The sequence below is a fragment of the Triturus cristatus genome, chromosome 4_1 (assembly GCF_964204655.1).
Source record: "Triturus cristatus chromosome 4_1, aTriCri1.1, whole genome shotgun sequence".
NCBI lineage: Eukaryota > Metazoa > Chordata > Amphibia > Caudata > Salamandridae > Triturus > Triturus cristatus.
In genome coordinates, this window is record NC_140585.1 from 208690163 (window position 1) to 208706649 (window position 16487).

The following is a 16487-nucleotide window of genomic DNA, read 5'->3' on the forward strand; positions in this document are numbered from 1 at the left end:
CAACTGATTCCAAACTTCCTCTCCATACCACCAATATATCGTCAATATACCTCTTCCATAGTCTAATAGACTCATGGAAGGGGTTATCCTCATTGAGAATGTGTTCTTGTTCGAACTTGTGAACATAGAGGTTCGCCAGACTCGGCGCAAAAACACTTCCCATGCTTGTGCCTGAGATTTGTAAGTAGATCCTATCTTCATACATGAAGAAATTCTCTTTCATTGCTAATTGTGCTAGGGCCATAATAAAATAGACCGGGGTGATGGAATCCAAGTTAGCATCGTTCAGAATGGAAGCAATGGTATCCAGTGTTTCGTCTTGTGGAATCGATGTATAGAGGGATTCAACATCAAAAGAAACAAGAAGATTTTGTTCTGGATCAAAGTCTACTGTAGGGAGAAGACGGAGTACGTCTTTGGTGTCTTGAAGGTAGGTCGGCATCTGTCTCACTAATGGTCTTAGAAAAAAATCTACAAAGGTAGATAGAGGTTCTAGCATGGATCCAATCCCCGATATGATAGGTCTACCAGGGGGAGGTCTTTGGGTCTTATGAACTTTAGGTAGTGTATAGAAATACGGCTTTGCCAGGTGGGTTGTCCACAGAAAAGCACTTTCTTGTGGGGTTATCCAACCTTCGTTTAGTCCTTCTTCTACTAGCCCACTGATGGTTTTGCCAATCCTTTCAGAAGGATCCTCTCTCAGGCGATGATAGAATCTATTGTTGTCTAATTGTCTGAGACATTCTTCTCGGTAGCTCTGAGTGTCCATTATGACTGTGGCTCCTCCCTTGTCAGCATGCTTTATAATGATTTCTCTATCTTCGTTTAGGGAGCGAAGTGCAGCTGTTTCACGCTTGGGAAGATTACTATAACTCTTTTTCTTGTTTGTACATAGAGTTAAGATTTCTTCTTGCACTTTCCTCTCAAAGGTAAGTACTTGTGGTGGAATTTGATGTACTGGAGGATTGAATATAGAGCGTATTCTCAGACCCGTGTTGGTGGTGTCTGTAATGGGTGTTGTCATGTCTTTGTCTTTAAAGAAATGATGTAAGCGAATTTTGCGAAAAAGTTTTGCGAGTCCGCATTGTATTTCAAAGTCATCACCACTTGATGTAACAACAAACCCCAGACCTTTGTTGAGTACTGATATTTCATCTGTAGTGAGGATTTTCTGGCTTAAGTTCACTATCAGATCTCCTCCAGATTCTGCCCTGATTGTGGTTGATTCTGCTTGGATCTGCTGCGAGTGTTCACCTGTGGAGCAACCGGAGTTGGTAAGTTCCAATGCACTTGTGCTTGACGATTTCTTCTTCTGCCTCTGGTTCGGCCTTGGCCTACCCGTAAAAAAGGCTGATTGGTGAAATCCTGCATGTGCATTTGATATGCTGCAGTAGGTGGTGGGAATTGTTGTGGAGGAAAACCCCACGGAGTAGGGGGCCACCATTGTTGGAAATGTGGTCCTACATGTCCTCTCCAGGGGCGTCTTGAGCCTCTGCCTCTGAATTGTCGTTTATTAGTATCTGGGAAATCAGAGTCACTAAGATTATCTTCTGAACTGCTACGTGAATAAGTGGAACCATATCTTTTACCTTTTCTGTTAACTTCCACAGGTGTGTAGTTGTCGCTGGTATATGGATACACAACTTCATGCTTGAATTTTGCCAGGTCTTTTATAAATTTCTCAATCTTTGATATTAAAATTGCATCCTTAAACTCTTTATTAGATTTGTTCGAATCATCTTGCTGTTTCTTAAAAAGAGTACTCGTGATGGTGTTTTTGATTTGTGCCTCTATCACCTGTATTCTATCAGGATGGCATCAGCTATACGTTTGGCTGTGGTGATAATCAGGATAAGCCAATCTCGTGTGCAACGCCAGGCTATTAAGGACCAGTCTTTAAGGAAGCCTTTATCTTGTAAGAATAATCGAGGGACATTGGTGACAATTAGGCCTGGAGGTGCACAGTTACCTCGTAGATATTCTGCCATGATGGCACCAGTATTACTGTACGAGAGTGGGATTTTTTAAGAATTGTTACTTTGTCCCAATCATCTATATTCGCTACGGTGGTATTCGGGACACTATTAAGAATGCTAGGTGTGGTGTCTAGTATTGACTGATAGAGAGAGTCGTCGTATGTAAGACCGCTAAACTCAGCCATGTCTGAGAGGGGGGAAGAAGAATGGCTGTAGAAAAAAAAAAGAAAAAGAAGAAGACATCAGAAAAAACGTCTGGTATTCACAGTGAAGTCGCGTCCAGCTGATACATTACCACTAGGTTAATGATTCTCAGTAGAACAGAGCAACAACAGATGTAAAATGTATAAAAAGACCCGCAGCAATCAGCTGCTCGAGAACCTCATACACTACTCCAGGAGGGAGAAAAAGGGTCTAAGGGAAAGTTTATCGACCAATCTACAGTTCCAATCCCCAATACCTTTAACATACATACAAAGGGAACTGGTGGTCTAATAGGGAAAAACCATAAGGAACAAATCAACCAAGCACGTGGCACCAAAACAAGCTATCCTACCAATGACAATTACTGTGAAGGAACACTGACAGTGAAAGGAGATGGAATCGCATAATGTTGACAGGATTTCCATCAACTGCCAAGAGAGGCCAGTGTCATCATCTGGTAATCCTTCAGTCTTAGCTACTGTTCCTCAAAGCCTTGAGGGAGATCATGTAGCGACAGATTGCAACCGAACAAGACAGAGTCAAGTCTAAGAAGGAAGACAAGCAAAAAGTGACTGACCAATAAGTAAATTATCTCTCGCTTGATGGAAGTGAATGCTTCCTTAATTCACACATGCATAAATAACAAGGAAATGTTCTCATTTTATTGATGACACATTCCCATGAATGGAAGGACCTATCTTACTTAGTGGTGCATCCACTGCAACACTGAGAAAGCATTCAGGATTGAAGTGTTCCTATTTTAAGTAAAATCTTATGTGCCTGTAGTAGAAGGGGACCCTGGGCATAGATTCTAAATGGCCTTAGAGGTTTTAAATCTTACCTAAATATTATTTTCCTTGCTTGTTACCTTCTGCAGTGAGTTCTGCAAATCTGAGGAATGCTAGCATCAGATAACTACATCACTTGACTTCACACATCCTGTTTATTCAGAGTATGAGCTACAGGTACATCAGCTAACACCAGAACAACGTGGCCATCAGTGGATGATAGTCTAAATGAAACAATACATAATTCAGGAAAGGCTAACTGAGAGAAAGAGAAAGGTACTGCAGACCCTGCTTCAACAAAATCCAGGTAGAACACAACGCCATACCTGTGTAGAGTTTTAATCACTAAGAATAAATAATGACAATACTTAAATGTGGTGGCTACCCCGCTACAGCGGGGAGCATCGCCCCATTGCTTTGCAGTGCGAAGTAGAGACACATTATCATTTTATGCTTTGTGCTGCTTAGTGGGCGGTGGCTGGGGGGGCTGCTCTGCTCTCAGAGCCGGAGCAGGGCAGGGGAGGAGCTGTTTGCCCACTCCTAAGTGAGCTATGACTGTTTGGTCAGCCTTCCCGGGCCATGACCCCCCTGCGCCCGCCTCTCCACCCACAAGCCATGCCGGCTGCCATTATACTTGAATCCATGTTTCCTCTCTTTATTTACTTCATTTTTGCTTTTTCTGCAAAGAGATGTTTAGTTACGTAACAGCACATATGTACATGTATATGGCTGTGTGCTTTCTGTCCTGTATGTAAGTGGGAAATGGAAACGTGCATTTTATATCACACTAAACTTCCATTTCATACTTTGCAATGTAGCAATGTTTTAAAACAAAATTACTTTACTTTGGAAATTAAGAGTGAAAGGTGATTCCTGTTACCTTGCTACCTATGGGTAACATCTGAGAACATGCCAGCATGAGGCTCATTTGCTAAAACACAGACTTCAAAGTATACTAGCAATACCTCTATCCTTATAGAAATATCTTCAAGCTAACAATTCAAATGAACCAAATCCAGGGTGAGAATGGTAAATGAACCAAGTGCTAATATATAAAAGAAAACTGAAAGGATTCAGGGCTTAAATGCAGATCGGTTACAGAGTTTAATATAGACAATTCTTATATGGTCATATTTACGAAATACTGCAACATTCTGAACTTTGGAGACAATGTTTTTGCAATACATGTAACTCTATTTGCCACCTCAAAATTAAACATGCAGTCTCAATGGAAGAACACTTTACTTGGATGGCTAATTCATTTAAGTGGTTTTCCTCCATCAGTTATTTTAACATGGTTAGGTAGGATTGGCTTCATTCAAAGGGACCCAATATTCTCCTAAAGAACAGTATAACTTGGGTTCACCTAAATACGGTAAGTGGAAATATGTCACTATTCAGTATGCTTGTTATTCCAATCACCTTCTTCTGCACCTACTCAATAGGATGGCAGAGTGTGATTGAAATTTTGGCAGTTCTCCAAATGTGACACTAATGGGCAGATTTACTACGTTTTTATGAAATGCAGCTCTGACTTGAGTGAAAAGAAGAGCTCAGAACAGCCCCATATCAATTAAGACATGGTGCTGTCGCTCACTCTCCTACAGTGCTTGGGGCCATATGTAGGTGGCATACAATTTACCGATTCTTAAATACCGAATTTTACCGATTCGGTATTTAAGAATCGGTAAATTGTATGTAGGTAATAATTCGGTAAATGTTACCGAATCGGAGAAATTCGGTAATTACCAAATCGGTATTTACCGATTCGGTAATGAGGCATACCTTCCCATTGATTCCTATGGGCCTGGAGGCCCATAGGAATCAATGGGAAGGTATGCCTCCTTACCGAATCGGTAAATACCGATTCGGTAATGGGGGGAGCACATTCAAGGGTGGCAGGGTGTCACATTGACACCCTGTTGCACCCCTGATTCCTGCATGTGTGCACATGTGGCGGACATACATGCCCTAAGGGCATGTATGTCTGCCACATGGCACTCTTATTTCAGCAAAATATTGCTTTTTGCAATGTATTCGGTATTTATCAACAACCTATATTTGGTGGTAAATACCGAATTCCAATTCCTACACAACACTCATTAGAGTGTTTCCTACATCTCATTTCAGGATTCGGTATTTACCGAATCGGTAATTTTACCGATTCGGTAAATTACCGAATCCTGAAATATGCCCCCTACATAGCAAATGCCTAAATACCGGTCGGTAACGGGATATTTACCGAAAATCGGCCATTACCGACCGGTATTTGGCTTCCTACATATGGCCCTTGGTGTCTTACGCTAGTGCATACACTCTCGAACTATAGTGCAAGGGTGTGCGCATGAATGCTGTAAAGTATAGGTTTTGCATTATGCCTGCCTTGATATGGTGTTAATATTTGGGGAAACGCCATCTCTACCTTTTCAGGTAAATAGGACTTTGCATCAAAAGCCATGTCCATGTACCACCCAAGGTCTCAAAGTAGTGCAAAATAAAGTTACTTTAGGGTTGCATTCTAATGCATTTCAGAAGTTGCACCTGGAAGTAAATCCCCAAATACCATGTTTGGCCTCTTTACATCACTTATGTGTTGCAAACACATCATAAACTGTTAGTAAATCTGCACCATGGCCTGCTGTAAATTCTCTCTGATATGGTCTTGGAGCAGGCGTGTATCAGTCCTTCAACACCTTTAGGTGCATTGATTTCTCTAACTGTTGCTACCGAACATAGATACCAGGAAATCAATTCATACAGAAAAGATGACAATATTAAGATTTTAATGCCTTTCACAGTGATACATTATTTCACAAGGCATATCTGTTGGACGTGGTAGTAGCCTATTTGCTGATTTGGGATTTTAAATCCTAGTGTACATGTTTGAGCTTTCTTTCATATCCACACTAAGATATCTTTTGTTCTTGGACCAGCAGAAAACGAACATGAAAGAAGGCAACCAGACTGAAATAATGGAATTTATCCTCTTGGGACTCACCGATAACCACAGAATTCAAATTCCTCTCTTCTTCTTCTTCCTGATGGTCTACCTTGTCACTGTGGTGGATAATATTGGAATTATCCTCATATGTTTCTTTGACTCTCATCTCCACACACCCATGTACTTCTTTATAAGTAACTTGTCTTTTGCAGATCTCTGTTACTCCTCCACGATCACCCCCAAGATGATTACTGGCTTCTTGGTGGGAAGGAATGTGATATCCAAAAAGGGATGCGCTCTACAGCTTTATTTCTTCTCCACATTCTGCATTGCTGAGTCTATTCTCATCTCAGTAATGGCTTTTGATCGCTATGCAGCCATTTGCAAGCCACTGCATTATACAACCATAATGACCAAAAAATTCTGTAATCAGCTGGTAGCTGGTCCCTATGTAAGTGGACTGGTATCTGGAGTATTATACATAATTGTCACGTTTAGGCTTTTATATTGTGGGAACATGATTCCCCACTATTTTTGTGACATGCTGCCACTCTTCAGTCTCGCTTGTGAGGACACGAGGTTCTGTGAGATGCTTGTATTTATAATAGTTACCTGTTTTGGGTCTTGCAATATCCTTGGATTGATAGTGTCATATGCTTGTATATTCATTGGCATCCTCAGGATCCGGTCGTCCAGAGGGAGACAGAGAGTCTTCTCCACCTGTTCAGCCCACTTTGTCTCTGTTGCCCTCTTTTATGGTACTGGCTTTTACATATATCTACGCCCTGGTGCCAGAAACTCAGATGAAAAAGACAAGGTAATATCCGTGTTTTACACCATCATTATCCCGATGTTGAATCCAATGATCTACAGCTTCAGGAACAAGGATGTGAAAGCCGCTGTTGCGAGAATCCTCACTAGCAAATAGACTTTCCATTAAGGTTAATATGGACTTGCACTAACGTTCAACAGTGAATATTAATATTATGATCCTTGTATGAGGTACAGTGCTCTGGCCAATGCCCTAACATTTGAAGTTGCCATCTTAGGGGGATACTCTATAGCAAAAGGAACTCCAAATAAATGACTGCAGAAATGCAGATGTATGTAGGTCAAATTTCAACCAAAACAGTGCTGTCAAAACGAGCACCATGAATGTCAAAACACAACACAAAGAATAATGTAGTAACAAAGTTACTTATGATGTTGCTATGAGCCCCAATGTGTCCCAATATAGGCTTAGGTAGCTGCACGACCTTTTATCAACATTTGTCCTACTTTGCTCTGCATAACGGCTCTGGCACTGACCTTTAACCTAGTTATGTGTCAAATGAATGTTGTGTGGTTTTCTTCGAAACCTAAGTTCATTTATTATGAATGAGGATTCTTAGTATCATATCTTAATCCCCTGCAGGGGCCATACACAGCAGGATTACCATCTTCTGTATAATAACTCTGTACAAAAGTCACAGCTATCGTCATCCTTGGACGACAGGCACACAGTACCATTACACATCTAGGCTGAACCCCTGAGGGCACCTTTTTGGGTATGAAAGAACCACATCTTCGCTGGGTAACCAGAAGAGAAGCTTCCACGCTGACACAAGACGCTGGGACCCCAGCCTGCAGAAGCAGCGACAGGCAGTGGTCTGGCATCCCTTGCGGGGTGTCCAACCCGAAATAAAGACAGGGTCCTTCGTTCTCTCCCATCAGGTAATGGGGTTGGCTCTTTCCTAGGGGATTCTTGGCTTCACTCCCATATACATGCTAGGTACAGTTGGGTACACTGTGATAGGGTTTGCATCTTAGGAGTACGCTTGATTACTGCCATGTTTCTATATGCCTGCATATATTCACTGTTTTAGCACCATTGTAGAATTCTTCCTTTTATTTACTCAGTTGGTTCTTGTGATCTTATACATCTGCTTTTGTCTAGTGATTGTCTTAGCAAACATGTTTTATACGAGAATGATGCTGGTTCAATAAATGCTTATTGAAAACATCCCTATCATTTATTCTGTGTATCTCTCTGAGACCAAGTGAGCGCGAGGGACAGAGTGAAAGGTACTGTACTGTTTCCACGATCCCTGAAGGATCAAGGTTTTTCATGTTCGATACTTACCAGAAACTATTCGCTCCTTGGTAGGGTTAGGGGGCTTATAGTGGCAATGTGAGCTAGCTGGTCTAAAGGCTATCGTATCCTTTGGGGGTGTCTGGAATCAGTCTGGACACCATTCCCTTAGTTTATGTTGTCTGAACTACACAACAATGTAAGCATCGTAAAAATGGGGCATATTACAAAAATCTTTTACATTTCAATAAAATATATTTTATTCTTTGAAATTCATCAAATCTAATATAAAAATACAGCATTGTGATGTGTAATAAAAGTACAGATAGACACTATTCCTCTTCTAGTTGGCTTAGGCCAGGAAGATATCTACTCTCCATGTATGCCATACAAACCCCCTTCCACCCTACTTGACTGATTTTCCTGCTGACTTCCTTTCATCTTCCAGAATGTTCTTGTTAAATACATTCCTCATATGATTGGTGCCTGGTAGACATCTTATGTTAGTGCTATTATACTCTACTTAATTTGCAGTCAGCACTTTAGTTGTGTGTTCTCTGCCATCACTACTGAGTCTCTGTTTGTCCTCACAATCCAAAAAAGAAATAGAGGACAAATGAAAAAGTTCATGGGCAAGATGGATTGTGAGTTCAGGCAGGGGGAACTAAGAATGAAGATGTAAGTGTTTTGGTCAGCTAGCTGTAACATGAGAAAGAAAGGTTAAGGAATTGGACCCAGTGAGCAACCTGGCTAAAGCTGCAACCCCTTACACTTTAAGAATCCTTTCCACTGCTGCACTGTTACAATGTTTTTCTTTGCCTTCCTGTTCCACAACATTGTCTCGCTCACTCTAGTTCTCTCCTCAACCGCATGTCTGCTTCTGACAATTATGCAAGTGAGGCACTCTGACCTTCACCTCTGCACATTTAATTAACTGGTAAGTCCTAGTAAAGTGCACTGAGTGTGCCAAGGCCTGTAAAACAAATTCTACTAGAGGGTTTGCAGCACTGCTTTTGCCACCTACATGAGTAGCTCTGTAAATGGGTTTTAGACCTGCTACTGTAGTGTCTGGAGGCGCAATTGCAAACAGCCATGTTGCCCTGGCAAGTGCACCCACTTGCTAGATACAAACCTTCCCTTTGCTTACATGTAAGGCACCCCTAAGGTAGGCCCAAGGTACCGCCATTGGCAGGGTTCAGTGTATGTGAGAGGTAGGACATGTACTGGTGTGTGTGGCATGTCCAGATTGTGAAATACTGTGTATTTCGTTTTTCACTACTGAAAGGCTGTCTGTCAGATAGGCTTATCATTGGGTTTGCACTGTAACCTTTTTGCATGTGTTACTTTCAATAGGGACAAGATCGATAAATTGAGTTTAGGCTCTCTGAACTTAGAATTTATTAACGAACCTTTTAGTCAGCTTTTGTCTGACTATCCAAATTCAGTCCACACATTCTGCTGATGGAAATTCCCACATTTACAGAAATGCTTCTTATAGTTTAAGCTGCCAAATGAAGAGTTCTGGTATGCTTCTCCCGCACTGTGTGGGAAGTACAAAAGAAATTTAAAACCCTCACAGTAGCCTTTCAACTTTAAGAAAGGGAATGCCACTTATCGCTTCAGCAGCTGGCTGTGTTTCCTGACAGAATGAGTCATCCTTTCATAAACTCGCTCAGCTGCAGTAATGATTTACAGCTCCCTGTTGCTTAACCACATTTGCTGACAGGAAATTCCAGCACTCACACAATCACGTAACAGAGTCTGAACTGTTAAGTAAAGAAAAATATCTCAGACTCTCCCACACCGACCCTGCACTGGGTGAAGAGTTCATCAGAGTTCAACAGTAAGTTAATTCCGATATAGCAGTCTCCTGACTTAAACACACAGAATGTCACTTATCTTTTTAGCAGCTGACTGTGTTTGCTGACATAAAGAATCCTTCTTTCACAGACGCTCTCGCGAACAGTGTCCAAGTGACTTATAACTGAGCTTCAAGGCTTCAACGAAGAACTTGGTTTAATTGTCATCCGTCATGATGAAAAAAGGCTTCAAAGTTACAGCGCCATTAACTCATGCATGTTGCTTTTCATTCTGACTCCATAGTTGCTTTTTGACAGCTGTTTGGGTAATCCTTCTCCCTGTGAGTCTCAGAACTCTATGTCGAAGTGGCCATATCAATCTACACCCAGACTCTGCCCCCCTTTAGAGATTGTTTCACCTCACCTTGACAGGCTTTTGAATTGTCAGTTTCATTCCTTTGCATTTGGGTTGCCTAGTCTCACCTTCTCCTTTGATCATAAAATGAAGAGTGGAAGGACATACCTATCTATCTTCCCAAACTGCTTGCTCAACATTTGACAGAATCTTATGTTTACCACTTTTGTGGGAAAAGTATGTGCAATTGTGGCATGCACAATTTAATAACTAGTTGTGGATTACTATTGGGAATACATGTGAACTAGCAACCAACATGTCTGCTGTGAACCTTATTATTTTCACATCTACATCATAGGTTCCAAGATGTGTAAAAATGGTAATCCTTCTCCAAACTATGGTAAATAGAGACCATAGGCATTCATTTATGCAAATGACTAAGTGTTGATCTACTTTGCACCTGTAGGTTTGCAACATGAACTAGATGCATTGCATAGCTATTGGAGCACAGACCGTTTTTGTTGAATAATTAAAAAAAAGAAAGAAAATGAGTGGTCAAGGTATAATGGCCCTACCATTTGTCGATCAATATATTCACCTAAAAGTGTATAAAAAAATACCCATATTTGGGAGTGATAGATTCCAAACATTTAGGGTCCGATTCCGATCCTGTAAAACCCGGGTACGAATGGTCGTACGGAGCGTATTCTCCGTACGACTCGTACCCGGGAAATGCACCTTACAAACCAGCAAGTACGATTCGTACAGAAATACCATTTCCGTACGAATCGTAAAAAACTACGTGCCACGAAAAAATACCCACAATTCCAATCCGGGACGTCGCGTACGTGACGTCCGGACGGAGTCAGGCAGCGTTCTACGGACCAGCAATTACGATTCGTGCCTACGTCACTCTGCACGGATTATTTTTTACGGCAGCCAAAAACTCCCGGGAAATTGAGTACAACGCGAAGAAGGAGCAGCGGGACGTGACGAACAGCCATGGACCCCATCCTACGTGTCATCCCGGCCCTCCTAGCCTATGACCTGGTGCACCGAAACCGCTGCACATGCCGCAGAAGGTCAGCACAACACCCATGGGCAAAGGGGGGGCGAGGGGCAGGAAACATAACCTCCACCTAATTTGTAAAATACCATATACTGTCCATACATTACCTCCAGGGTCTAGTCACTTCGTGGGGCGTGTCCACCAATCCCCGCGTATGAGTAGCCGTCACCACTACAATGGTGGTACGGCCCGTAACCATGCCCTCAGAGCGTGGGTACGGCCTATACTACCATTGTAGTGGTGATGTAGGTGTACGTGCCGTACCCACGCCCTCAGAGCGTGGGTATGGCCCGTACCACGCGTACCCCTACATCACCACTACAATGGTGGTACGGGCCGTACCCACGCTCTGAGGGCGTGGGTACGACCCGTACCACCATTGTAGTTGTGATGTAGGGGTACGCGCCGTACCCACGCCCTGAGGGTGTGGGTACGGACCGTACCACCATTGGAGTGGTGATGTAGGGGTACGTGTGGTACGGGCCATACCCAAGCCCTCAGGGCGTGGGTATGGCACGTACCCCTACATCACCACTACAATGGTGGTACGGCGCGTAGCCCTATATCACCACTACAATGGTGGTACGGGCCGTACCCATGCCCTCAGACTCCCAGCAGTGGACAGACACATGTGAGGGGTGGGTGCAGAGGACTCCCAGCAGTGGACAGAGACATGTGAGGGGTGGGTGCAGAGGACTCCCAGCAGTGGACAGACATATGAGGGGTGGGTGCCTATCACTCCCAGCAGTGGACAGAGACATGTGAGGGGTGGGTGCAGAGGACTCCCAGCAGTGGACAGGCATATGAGGGGTGGGTGCATATCACTACCAGCAGTGGACAGAGATATGGGGGTGGGTGCAGAGGACTCCCAGCAGTGGACAGACATATGAGGGGTGGGTGCCTATCACTCCCAGCAGGGGACAGAGACATGTGAGGGGTGGGTGCAGAGGACTCCCAGCAGTGGACAGAGACATGTGAGGGGTGGGTGCAGAGGATTACCAGCAGTGGACAGAGACATGTGAGGGGTGGGTGCAGAGGAATACCAGCAGTGGACAGACATATGAGGGGTGGGTGCCTATCACTCCCAGCAGTGGACAGAGACATGTGAGGGGTGGGTGCAGAGGACTCCCAGCAGTGGACATAGACATGTGAGGGGTGGGTGCAGAGGACTCCCAGCAGTGGACAGACATATGAGGGGTGGGTGCCTATCACTCCCAGCAGTGGACAGAGACATGTGAGGGGTGGGTGCAGAGGACTCCCAGCAGTGGACAGGCATATGAGGGGTGGGTGCATATCACTACCAGCAGTGGACAGAGATATGGGGGTGGGTGCAGAGGACTCCCAGCAGTGGACAGACATATGAGGGGTGGGTGGCTATCACTCCCAGCAGGGGACAGAGACATGTGAGGGGTGGGTGCAGAGGATTACCAGCAGTGGACAGAGACATGTGAGGGGTGGGTGCAGAGGAATACCAGCAGTGGACAGAAACATGGGGGTGGGTGCCTATCACTCCCAGCAGTGGACAGAGACATGTGAGGGGTGGGTGCAGAGGACTCCCAGCAGTGGACAGACATATGAGGTGCGGGTGCCTATCACTCCCAGCAGTGGACAGAGACATGTGAGGGGTGGGTGCCTATCACTCCCGGCAGTGGACAGAGACATGTGAGGGGTGGGTGCAGAGGAATACCAGTAGTGGAGAGAGACATGTGAGGGGTGGGTGCAGAGGAATACCAGCAGTGGACAAAGAAATGTGAGGGGTGGGTGCAGAGGAACACCAGCAGTGGACAGAGACATGGGGTGGGTGCCTATCACTCCCAGCAGTGGACAGAGACATGTGAGGGGTGGGTGCAGAGGACTCCCAGCAGTGGACAGAGACATGGAGGTGGGGGCCTATCACTCCCAGCAGTGGACAGAGACATGTGAGGGGTGGGTGCAGAGGAATACCAGCAGTGGACAGAGACATGTGAGGGGTGGGTGCAGAGGACTCCCAGCAGTGGACAGACATATCAGGGGTGGGTGCCTAACACACCCAGCAGTGGACAGAGACATGTAAAGGGTGGGTGCAGAGGATTACCAGCAGTGGACAGAGTCATGGGGGTGTGTACATCATGATCGGATGAGCACAACTCCATGGGTGTATGTACGCATCCCTAATGTTCGACTATGTTGATAGTGCCATAGCAACACATCACTGACAGCATTGTCCCACTACCATGAGTATGGATGTCCTTCCCCCACTGCATGACACAACATATGTGGGTGTGAGGACAAATGACACATGCATACCCACCCCTGGCGGATGCAGCTCAATAAACACACAGAGATCTTGCCACAAGACTGTATACTCATGTCAATGGCCACTACACTAAGAGAGCCAAAGGGAACACACACTGTCACGCACATCCCATGACTGATAGGAATGTACAGGTGCTGGGACAGCCACCAAGATGTTGCCTCTCATGGAAGGAATATGGTGGACTTCCCACAGATACAATGCCCACAATTGTCAGTCAGGTGCTCAAATACCCTGCAGAACAAGTACCAAATGTGTGCTAGACTGGGATAACACACATGCATAGTGCGGAAAATGCTGACTGTCACCATTAAGGCATGACAACATACTCAATACACAAGTACAGTGACTAGCAAGGATGGCACAGAGGATGCAGCCGGAGACATTGCTGAGCAGGCATGGCCATAGTTGAAGGGATCCGTCACCAACAAAGGAAATGTAGACACAGGTCAGCACAACAAAAGTGCAACTCCCTGCAGGGTAGATGTCAGGTGCCACAGAGGAAGGAACAGTCCTTGGGACAATGTCTCCAAACACAAATAGCACACACGACCAAATATACTTTGCAGAGACATTGTGATGGCACGCAGATACCATGGTCCACCCCATTAGCATCAGATTACAACTTTTTCCTGAAACATAACACATTACCACCACCCCAACTCCGGGACCATCAGCACCCACATCAATACCTGAAATGCAAATGTGTTCAAACTGAAAAGAAAATGCTTTATTCAGCATTAAATGAAAATGTAGTTAACGACACTATTTACAAAGGCACATGGCCAGTCCAGATCTGAAGTCCTTGGGGGGGACACATGGCCACGCGTCTCCCCTAGCTTGCCTGCTCATTAGAACCCTCAGGTTCCTCGACAGGGGGGTGCATCATGTGGGGAAGGACCAGGCACCGCAGGGACAGGAGGTGTAATGGTAGGTGTGGTGGGTGCAGGGACGGACGCCTCCACCACAGGGGGTGGGGCAGCGGCAAAGGTGGAGGTCAGCTTGGCGCTGCACACTGCTGCCAGGTCATCCAGCGTCTCCCCTTTACCCGAAGAAAACACAGCCTCAAAGGAGGGGGGGGTCAGAGTGATGGGGTGCAGCGCTACTGGGGGAAGGGTGGGACGGGGGGGACTCAACTCCCCTACCCGTGGAGTGCCGTTCCCGTTTGCGGGCTGGAGAGACAGAGGGGCTGAGGCCCAGCACAGCCAAGTCGGCCTCTTTTTCTGGATGTGTGGTAGGGGAGCCGAGGGGAGTGCCTTTTGAGGGCCTGGTTAGTGCGCCATGTGGCCTCGGACTGTGACTGCATGTATGCCTGTGTGCCCCAGACCCAGTGGGTGTGCCCTCATCCCCCTGAGTGTGCGTGCCAGGAGGAGTGCACTTGCCCTTAGGTGGTGGTGTGCTGCCTGTGTCTGTGTGTGCTTAGTACAGGTGGTACAGGTATGGGAGTGGGAAGTGTGGATGGTGCAGGGGTAGGGGGTGACGAAGCGCTGCAGGAGACTCACTGCTGCCGTCAGTGAAGAGTCCATGGACCTCAGCAACATCCGTTGGTCAGACATCGCTGATGACATGCCCTCCATGTACAACACCATCTGTGTCATCATTCGGGTGTGGCCATGGAGGACATTCAGCAGCGATGTCTGGCCAACCTGCAACTGCCGCAAAATGTCCACAGACTCTGCAGTGAGGGCAGCAGGGGGGACAGGGGCAGGGGGTGCGGTGCCTGGCACAAAGGAGACACGGAGTTGCCTAGCACAGACAGAAGGGACCGGAGCAACTGGGAGGGCGGTGATGGGAATGGAGGGGGCGGTGACAGATGTAGTGCTGCTGCCAGGTGTTGTAGCAGCCTCCACCCCCTGGAGGAGTTCAGCATCGGACCCGTCTGCGTCGTAGTCAGTGTTGTCACTAGACACTTCTTCCGCCTGACTCCCCTCGCCCTCCGTGCCACTTGCTCCCGCAGACTCCGCAGAAGTGGTGGCAGCGGTGCTGGATCCCTCCTCCACGTCCGTGCAGGTGTCTCCCTCGGTGCCCTCTGATGATGCTGTGGGCAAGGTGAAGAGACAGAAAAAATCAGTCACCTGTATACCACAGACACATGAGTCCCAATAAAAATGTCACAGTGCATATCAGGAAATCATCATGAGTAACATCTAGAATAGTCCGCACATATGTAACCCTGCACTCCCCAGTTGGTTGACCCACTATGACACTTTGAAACAATGGAGATCATGACACAACAGCAAATAACTTGATATCGAATTATACTGAGAAGCTAGTGTCTGGGGACAGTTGAGCACAGCAAGAATATGAATCCATGCCACCTCTTGTTCACTGTGAACGAAACAGTATTGGTGCACCCCAGGCCAAATAACACACCTCAATACTGAAGGTGTCCCCACACTCTGAGACCTGTGAGTACTTAGGAAACCATAGCCAAAAACATTGCAATCCCTTGGGACTCACAACACTTTACACAATGTACATGTTTAGAATGTGTGAATGTGACACTTCGTGAACAGAAGACACATCTGCCTGTATGACAGAAGTCACACAATGATGTGCACACAAAAATACATTTACACAGTCATTGTATGAGCTGGCAGCCGAATTCTAAAAAGCCACTGTAAATAAGAAATGGTGTATCAGTAAGTACATATACATGGCACCACGGTGGTCTGGATGACTTGATACTCGTAAGTTTGTATCAGCAACAACCAAGGACTTACACACATGCAAACACATTGTGTGAACATGGATATGTATATTCAGAAAACAAGTGGTAATCAAACTGTGCTTCCAGTGAAATGTGCCTGCGTGTCCACGTAAAGTGTAAAAGTACTTTATTTTGCACTTCCCTGGGAGAAATCTGTCATGCAGGCACATTATTGTCCTTCACAACCAACTAGCAAAAAGAAGCATATGAAAAATGGAAACATGTTGACAAGTGTAGTGAGTGCCAAGGAACAATACTTATTGACTAAAAACTTGATTCAT

General features: G+C 45.5%; 1 protein-coding gene across 1 annotated transcript; it reads left to right on the forward strand.

Moving 5' to 3' along the window:
* Positions 1–5913: 5913 nt before the first annotated feature.
* LOC146854073 (olfactory receptor 8U3-like) lies at positions 5914–6837 on the forward strand. Its single transcript, XM_085650503.1, has one exon. The coding sequence runs from the start codon at positions 5914–5916 to the stop codon at positions 6835–6837; it is 924 nt and encodes a 307-aa protein (XP_085506629.1).
* The last annotated feature ends 9650 nt before the right edge of the window (positions 6838–16487 follow it).